Source organism: Scardinius erythrophthalmus (genome assembly GCF_964197995.2).
Source record: "Scardinius erythrophthalmus genome assembly, chromosome: 8".
Lineage (NCBI taxonomy): Eukaryota > Metazoa > Chordata > Actinopteri > Cypriniformes > Leuciscidae > Scardinius > Scardinius erythrophthalmus.
This window is the reverse complement of record NC_138228.1, coordinates 25,138,624-25,147,617: the sequence shown is the minus strand read 5'-3', so window position 1 is coordinate 25,147,617 and position 8,994 is coordinate 25,138,624. Positions and strand designations below refer to the sequence as shown.

General features: G+C 38.8%; 1 protein-coding gene across 1 annotated transcript; it reads left to right on the top strand.

The window, feature by feature from the left end:
- Window positions 1–4,786: 4,786 nt before the first annotated feature.
- Window positions 4,787–8,409, top strand: LOC308694363 (extracellular calcium-sensing receptor-like; the record flags this gene model as incomplete). The annotated part of the gene is made up of 6 exons (XM_081371868.1): window positions 4,787–5,010; window positions 5,405–5,696; window positions 5,945–6,772; window positions 6,909–7,136; window positions 7,285–7,408; window positions 7,496–8,409. The coding sequence occupies 6 exons, from the start codon at window positions 4,787–4,789 to the stop codon at window positions 8,407–8,409; spliced, it is 2,610 nt and encodes an 869-aa protein (XP_081227994.1).
- Between the last annotated feature and the right edge of the window lie 585 nt (window positions 8,410–8,994).

Genomic DNA, 8,994 nt, shown 5'->3' with positions numbered 1-8,994 from the left:
CTTCTAATATCCTTACGATGTCTTGAATTAATAAATGCACTTCAAGAAGTTGTGAAGATTACAGATGCGCATTATTACTTTTCAAAAATATAAGCAAGGAGACCATCCTGCAACCCAACCGAGCACAGTGTGGTCTCATGATTAATCCACCCCAACTAAAAATGATCTCTACTGGTGCAGAGGAAGCGGGGACTGGCAAAAGTTTCACTGCTAGCGCATGCAGTTGGAGATATCTGTCCTTGTTTTTAGACCGGAAGACAAGTGCTGTGTCACTACACTGATCCTGAATGTCACTGATCAGAGATACTGGCATCCACTGTAAGGTTACGCTGGCTTTGGTGGGCTTTGTAGTGGGCTACTAGCCATGGCAATATGGTTGGTGGTGGAGAATTATTTGATGAAGAATCATCTGCATTCATCTGCTGAGTAGCTTCTTCACCATCTGCCACACTCTCTACAGCTGAGATCAGTGTTTCTTAAAAAAAAACCCAGCATAATACAATATTGCATTAGGATTTGAGTTTTACTGAGGTCATCATTAAGGAAAAAATATATTTTTAACTATCATATTGAATTTAATGGAAATTTAAAGATATTGAAATACATTTGTGACCCTGTCTATGAAATCCAGACTAAAGTCTCACAATCTAATTAACCCTTGTATGGTGTTCGGGTCTGTTGGACCCGTTTTAATTTTTTATCAAAAGAAAAATGATACCATTAATTATTTTTTCAAACTGAGACTCATTGGCCTTGGCTCATTTTCTGTGAGGAATATATATCAGAACACATTTTTAATGAAAACACACTGTACACCCCCCCTACACATTTATATTACACACAGGATGTTCAGGTCCACTGGACCCGGGGCTAATAAAAGTGTGGAAATTGTAGGTCCTGTGTACCTTTACTCTGTCCTCCTCCTGTCAGGGCCTGCTGTTAGTGTGTGTATGTTCTTGTATATGGTTTATGAGGACACAAATGTGTATAATGACATGGGTATTACAACGTAAACATGGTTTATGACGACATCTGTGTCCTCATACTAAAACATACTAAATGGTGTTTTTTGAAATTCAAAAAATGCCAAATGTTTTCTGTGATTGGTAGGTTTAGTGGTAGGGTTAGTGTAGGGGGATATATTATACAGTTTGTACATTAGAAAAACCATTATGCCTATGGAGAGTGACCGTACACCACATATCCAAGTGAGTGTTTTGTGTGTGTCTGTGTGTGTGTTGTGGGTGTGTGTATGTGTCTGCATGAGTGTGTGTGTGTGTGCGTGTGAGAGAGAGATTGTGTGTAAGTGTGAAAGAGTGCAAGAGTGAGTTTTGTGCTTCTACTCCTGCCATTCCCACACGAGGTTGCAATTCTTAAATGTGATCTAACAAAGGTAAAGAGAAAATATTGACCATATATGCTGTTTATATTGCTTGTAATTGGGATGAAGTAAACATCTGTTGAGTATTTTAACATAACATTTTTGATTGTGTTGAATTAAAAACCCCAAAATGCAGCGGGTCCACCAGACCCACGAACACTGTCTGAGTAACAAAAACATGAACACCACACAAGGGTTAAGTTGTGAAACTTAATTTCACTATGATTTTAAACTTTGACGTGGCCTTACGTAGTCAGTAAGAAAATACCAAGGCTATATTTTTACAGAATGTTTTTTTCCTTATGTAGGATGATTTTGTGTAGAAAACATTAGCCTAATTCACAAAATAATGATATATTATTTATATATTATTTAAATATATATTAATAATTTATAATGTTAAAGTGGAATTAAAATACAGTGAAATGGGGAAAAATACTAACTTGTCAGAGTCCTCATTACATCTTCTCTGAACTTCTTTAGTGATGAAGCATCACTGTTGGTAACATCCAAGTCAATCCAGTTCAGACCAAATTGCGGATCAAGCATTGCAGAAAGAAAGTACACATCTTGGTAAAAAGGCATGGGTGCTTCACACTCTTTGTCTCTGGCCATTTTAGCCTTCACAAATATTCCTGAAAATCTTCTTTGTAGAGAGGTGTGAAGGGCCTTAATTAAAGGCTGGCACTGGCATATTGCATATTGTCCCATTTTCACAAGATGTGTGTTTAGGTCTAAAACAGTAGGAACCACCATGCTTATGGTCACAGACTTTTCGCCTTGTGTTGGTCAGTTGCTTCTGAAAATGGTCCAAGAATTGCACTCAGCTCTTGAAGTTGGTTCCATTCACGGAGTGTAAACACCACATTTTCAAATTCTTTACCACAGACCTCTGCCAGAATTTTGTAGTCAAGACTTTGATTGATGGCCTGCACCTGCTTGAAAGTTGAATATCAGCGTGTAACATTCGCCACTGGTATTGACTTCCCACTGCCAAAAGTAGCTTCGAAGCGGTTCTTGAAAGTAGTGCTGCTATGCAGAAGAGAAGTGAGCTTAGATGCTTTTGCTATAGCCAGGGATATGAATTTGGATTCCTTTAGCCCATCACCAATCACCAGCTGAAGAGAGTGTGCAAAGCATGACAAACGCTGTCTTGACCTGGCCATGTCTAACAAGGTTTCTTGGTTGTTTTCTAAATCCTCCCACAGCTCCTCATCATCCAAGTTGTCCATTTCTTCCTCATTTTCATCTGCAGGGCCAACAGATTGCAGAGGTAAACATTTCATGTTTGCCGCATTATCTGTTATGATGTAATCAATCTTGCTTGTAATCCCGTACTCATCAGTTATGTCATCAAAGGCCATTGAAATGTTTTCACCAGTGTGTCTACTTGGAAAATGTCTGCAATATAAAAGAAATGAGTCCAGCTTGTAAACATCCTCACTAGTATTGCAAACATGTGCAGTAATTCCAAGGAATGTGCGCAAAGTTCGGTCTGACCATATATCAACAGTTACTGAGATGGAGCTGTGTTTCTTCAAGGTTTCACAAATATGCATCTTAACCTTTCCAACTGAATCTGGAATACATTTCTCAGCAATTGTCATTCTTGAAATGGGCACATACTTCATATCCAGTGTGTGAAGAAAGTGTCGAAAGTGTTCATTCTCAATTATAGATAACGGCAAGGTACAACCAATTACCAAGTCACAGTTTGACTGATTGCTCTTTGGCGACTTGAGTCAAGACTGTAATGTTGAGCAGTGCAAAATGACGATTCTATACTTTGTGGTGCACTTCTGTTAGAGTCTGTATGCGTGCCTCTCTTGTAAGCTTTTACTCAGTAAGCCTTGAAAGAAAAAACAACAACAACTGTATTATCCATTTATGAAGCAGAATTAACAATTTGCATACAGATATTGCTAATCAGTCATATTTACATCAAAAGAGCTTTGGGTATGTCATTATGTTTAAAATGTATTAATAATGCAGATCATACTCATTTGACTGTGCTATTTTATTGCTAAGTTTAAAGTTTTGAACTGAAGGAAACATAACGGATAATTGAATGCTTTCATCTCACTGCATGGTGCGTTTTAATGCAGGTCAAAAATAAAATCTACACACTGGTCGAAAACCTTTTTAGTAAATCAGTGTTTAAGCTAATAAGCCCATATGATACAATAGAACTGTGGAAAATCCACAAACAACATTAGAACTCAATCTGATTAACGTTTTAGTTACGGAGCGCATGCATGAGTCATCAGTCGTCATCATCTTATCTGTATTCATTTTATTATTTAATTAAACGAGATTTGGTTTTCTCTGTGACGCTTTTGTCCTACGTTGTAAACAGTAAATATTAAAATAACACAGTTGAGACAAATGTAGTATGTGACTTTCTGGAAAGCGGGATCACTACAGGCAGATGGCAGGTGGACACAGAATAAAATAGAAGCGAGAGCAGGCGGGTCACGGGTGTGGGAGAGAACCTGGCAGGAGCACGGGACGAAAAAAGTAGTCCCTTGCAGACTTCTACACCGAACTAACTAAGCATTAGCTGTCAAAATGTTGAAATTTTATGCATATACAGAAATTATGAGTCCTTAATCTTATCTTTCTTTGTGCTTTTGCTCCACGTCGATGAAAATTGGAAGTTGTTCACTTTGCTTCGTTAATTGATGTACCGCAGAATTTTCATGTCGCAGAATGTTTATTTTTTACTGTCTTACTGCATATGAACTCTTTGTGGCTCTTATAAGCAAACTGAATAATAGATGATGTAGCAGACATTTTCAACACATAGTTGATCTAGAGGCTCCACATGACATCCTGACCTGAGTCCTGCTGCCTTTGCACTAAGGTTAATCTCAAGTAATGCGCAGTTGCGCACAAGAAAATCACCAATCATTGGACGTGTCAATCAAACATCAATTTAAAAAAATATTAACATACAGTAATAATCATGAAATATTTTGAATTGGACTCGAGTGGACTCGGGAATAAGTCCGAATCCTAATATGTTCGAGTACGAGTAAATACCAAGTCAAAATGCACACAAGTCCATGACAAGACCAAGACCATTAAAATATGGTCTCGAGACGGAGTCCGAGTCTCGAGTACTACAACATTGAGCTGAACCAAATTAACTCAAAATGATGGTGACCATGGTAACAAAGGAGTGGCGGGAAAACTGAAAAAAAGGAAAACATGTGACTAATGAAAACATACTGTGATAGCAGTGAATCCGGCCAATCATGGAACAGCTGTTTCAAACGTGACATCCTCATTTCCAGAGAGACCAGTGGCACCGCCTGCTATATTAAACAAATTTACCACTCACAATCTTATATGTTAAATCAGTGAGCTGAGTGAAGAGTGACATAGACCGATAAGGAGAGAGAGATGTGGGTAATTCTTTATATGTGTTTGCTCCTGTCTTGTAACTATATCTGTGTTGCTTTGATGGTCAGTTCAGGTACCTGTCAGCTCCAGGGACACTTTACATTGAATGGGATGTTCCAGGATGGAGACCTTCTCATTGGTGGTCTGTTTGAGGTTCAGAGGTACCTCAAAGTATTCCCTGAGCTGAGCTTCAGAACAGAGCCAAAACTACCACAATGTGAACTGTGAGTCTGTAACTACACCAACTGAAGTAAACTTAAGACAATCATTTTTATGACTGTGTACAAACTGTAACTGGTTAATGAGAATTTAGTCAAGGCAACTGATGACATGTTGCATGATGGGTTACAGGACTGAAATCATTCACTGAATAAAAACACACACACACACACACACACACACGCACACACACACACACATATATATATATATATATATATATATATATATATATATATATATATATATATATATATACATACTTTAATTTTTTTGACAAAGTATACATTTGGAAATATTGTGTTATGAAATTTAGTTAATCTCTTATTATTAATTTATGTACTTTATCTGTTAGAATTTCAAAGTTAATGGCAATTTGTTTTGAATTGTTTCCTCTAGCTTCTATATGACAAGCTTCCAGCAAGCACTAACAATGGTTTTTGCCATCAGTGAGATTAATAACAATCCCAACCTCCTGCCTAACATCACGCTTGGTTACCAGATCTACGACAACTGTTTAAGGCTTGGAGTGGCATTCCGTGGTGCCACAGCTCTGGTTAGTGGGACAGAGGAAACCGTCTCTGACCTCAACTGCAAAGGACCATCACCGGTGATTGGAATCATAGGTGATCCAGGTTCTACTCATTCTATTGCAATTGCCAGTGTCCTGGGGCTGTTTCGACTGCCTATGGTATGATATTTAAAACCTTTTTTTTTTTTTTCATTAAGAAAAAGTCTTACCAAATGATTCTTTAAGAACACATTATATTTGATTATCTACTATGTAATGTTTTCATTCATAATAGCAGGACATTGTGTGCAAATATAACAAACCTGCTTCACAATAAATAAATTAATAAATAAACATAATGGCTTAAGAACTGATAAGATTTGTTTATCTTTCTCTGTCTCTTGTCTCCGCTCCTCATTTCTAATTAGGTTAGCTATTATGCCACCTGCTCCTGTTTAAGCGACAAGAAAAAGTACCCCTCTTTCTTCAGAACAATCCCCAGTGATGCCTTCCAGGTGCGGGCTATGGTTCAGATCTTGAGACATTTTGGATGGACCTGGGTTGGTCTCATCTACAGTGATAATGACTATGGCATCTACGCTGCTCAGTCCTTTCAGCAGGAAATGCAGGTGTTTGGACATTGTGTTGCTTTTTCTGAAATACTGCCCAATGATAATAACCCCAGAGATATTCAACGTATAATGGGAGTGATTCACACCTCTACAGCTAGAGTGGTGGTTGTTTTTTCTGCTTCATCCTTACTGATACCTTTGATGGATAAAGTTGTGTTGCAGAACATGACAGGCAGGCAATGGATTGCAAGTGAAGCTTGGACCACCTCACCTGTGTTTCGCACACCACGTTTTCTGTCCTTCCTGGGGGGCACACTGGGCATTGCTATCAGGCGTGGGGAGATTGAGGGGCTTCATGACTTTCTGTTACGTGTTCGGCCTAACAATGAACAAATAAATAATATAGTGAGGATCTTTTGGGAGAACCTGTTTGGGTGCACATTTGAAACAGGGGGTAAAAAGACAGAAGGAGAGCAAGTGAAAAAGCTTTGTACAGGACAGGAGGATCTGAACACCACAAACTCACCATACACTGATGTTTCAGGGTTGAGAGCATCTTATAATGTGTATAAAGCAGTTTATGCCCTTGCACATGCGCTTCATGACCTGATGCAGTGTGAAGAGGGGAGAGGACCATTCAGTGGGAATAGTTGTGCTGGCATAACAAATCTGAAACCCTGGCAGGTAAGAACCACAGGTATAGTGCAGATTTTCTCCAGGCATATAGATAAGCTGACTGTGGAAAAGCAAAATATGTGCTCTATATTAATTAAAATTTCAGATAAACATATAAAACCTGTCCTGTCTACAAACTGTACAGCTGGTTCACTACCTACAGAAAGTGAACTTCACCTCAGGCTTTGGGGATCATGTGTCATTTGATAAAAATGGAGATGCTCTGGCCATCTATGATGTGTTGAACTGGCAGCCCAGCTCTGATGGGTCAATAAAGCTCCACAAGGTCGGTGTAGTAAATGAAGGGGCAGCATCAGGGGTGATGCTCACAGTGGATGAGGATGCATTTTACTGGAACTTTGAGACAAAAAAAGTAATTAACTTTGAATTTTAAATGTCATAATTTTTGCAGGTATAAATACTAATCAAAGCTATGATAAGACAAATGAGAATAAATTAATGGAAAAGCCAAGCTTGTCATTATGTAAAGGAGATGACAAACATGATGATGTCTCTTTTAGCCCCCACAGTCACTGTGCAGTGAGAGCTGCCCACCAGGAACCAGAAGAGCAACAAAGAAGGGCCTTCCTGTCTGCTGTTTTGACTGCCTGCCATGCGGAGATGGAGAGATTTCTAATGCAACAAGTGAGGAGATTGCTGGCAAAATTTGAATATAATTTGATAGTTATTTTCTCTTTAAAATCTTGCATTCTGTCTTTTTCTTAACCACAGATGCTGTTGAGTGCATGTTGTGTCCAGATGAGTTCTGGTCCAATCCAGATAAGGATCAATGTGTCCCCAAAGAAGTTGAGTTTCTGTCTTATGAGGAACCTCTGGGCATCTCTCTGACCACTGCATCTCTGCTTGGCACCTGCTTCTGTGCTCTTGTGATGGTCATCTTTGCACATCACCGTAACTCTCCCATAGTGCGTGCCAACAATTCAGAGCTCAGCTTCCTGCTGCTGTTGTCACTCAAACTGTGTTTTCTGTGTGCACTACTGTTCATTGGTCAGCCACAGTTGTGGACATGTCAGTTAAGACATGCTGTGTTTGGCATAAGCTTTGTCCTGTGCATCTCCTGCATCCTGGTCAAGACTATGGTGGTAATAGCGGTGTTCAAGTCATCTCGACCAGAGAGCAAAGGAGCGATAAAATGGTTTGGAGCAGTTCAACAACGATGCACAGTTCTGGTCCTAACAGCACTCCAGGTTATGATATGTGCAGTCTGGCTATCAACTGCCTCTCCAACACCCCATAAAAACAACCAGTACATCCGCTCTAAAATAGTATATGAATGTGCTATTGGCTCAGTGGCTGGTTTCTCTCTACTGCTGGGATACATTGGACTGTTGGCAGCAGTAAGTTTCCTGTTAGCCTTCCTGGCGAGAAACCTTCCAGATCATTTTAATGAAGCAAAGTTCATCACTTTCAGTATGTTGATCTTCTGTGCTGTGTGGATTGCGTTTGTTCCAGCATATGTGAGCTCACCAGGGAAATATGCTGTTGCTGTGGAGATTTTTGCCATTCTGTCTTCAAGTTTTGGATTACTGGTGGCCATATTTGCTCCAAAGTGCTACATCATTCTTTTACATCCAGAGAGAAACACTAAAAAAGCAATCATTGGACGAGAAACACAAAATATATAGTTTTATATAATTTTGGTCCACCATCCACAGACACATTTGTGACTGAATCAACCAAAAATCTATCTATCTATCTATCTATCTATCTATCTATCTATCTATCTATCTATCTATCTATCTATCTATCTATCTATCTATCTATCTATCTATCTATCTATCTATCTATCTATCTATCTATCACAAGATGTTGTGTGTTTATTTTGTTTTGCATATTATTTTATTTTAGTTATATTCAATTGATAAAAAGTTGATATTGTTACAAATATATTATTATTATTTTTAGTAATACAATTAAGGGCGCACACTCAGATCTCTGATATGGTTTATTGTTCAATCCTAGGTAAGCCTTTGTAACGACTGAGACAAGTCAGGCACAAGTATGTGTTATAGTTTAACAAATGATATTTAGAACTCACTCTGGGATCTGTGCCCCATCCCCCCAAACAGGGCAAGAAGGTCTTAGTTACCATGACCACGATCAGATAAGTTGGTTTTATGACTCTCAGCAATGTGAACAGGGGCCTCTGCCACAAGTCGTACAGATATTAGAACAGACTCTCCTGCATTAATTTATCGATGAACTGATTA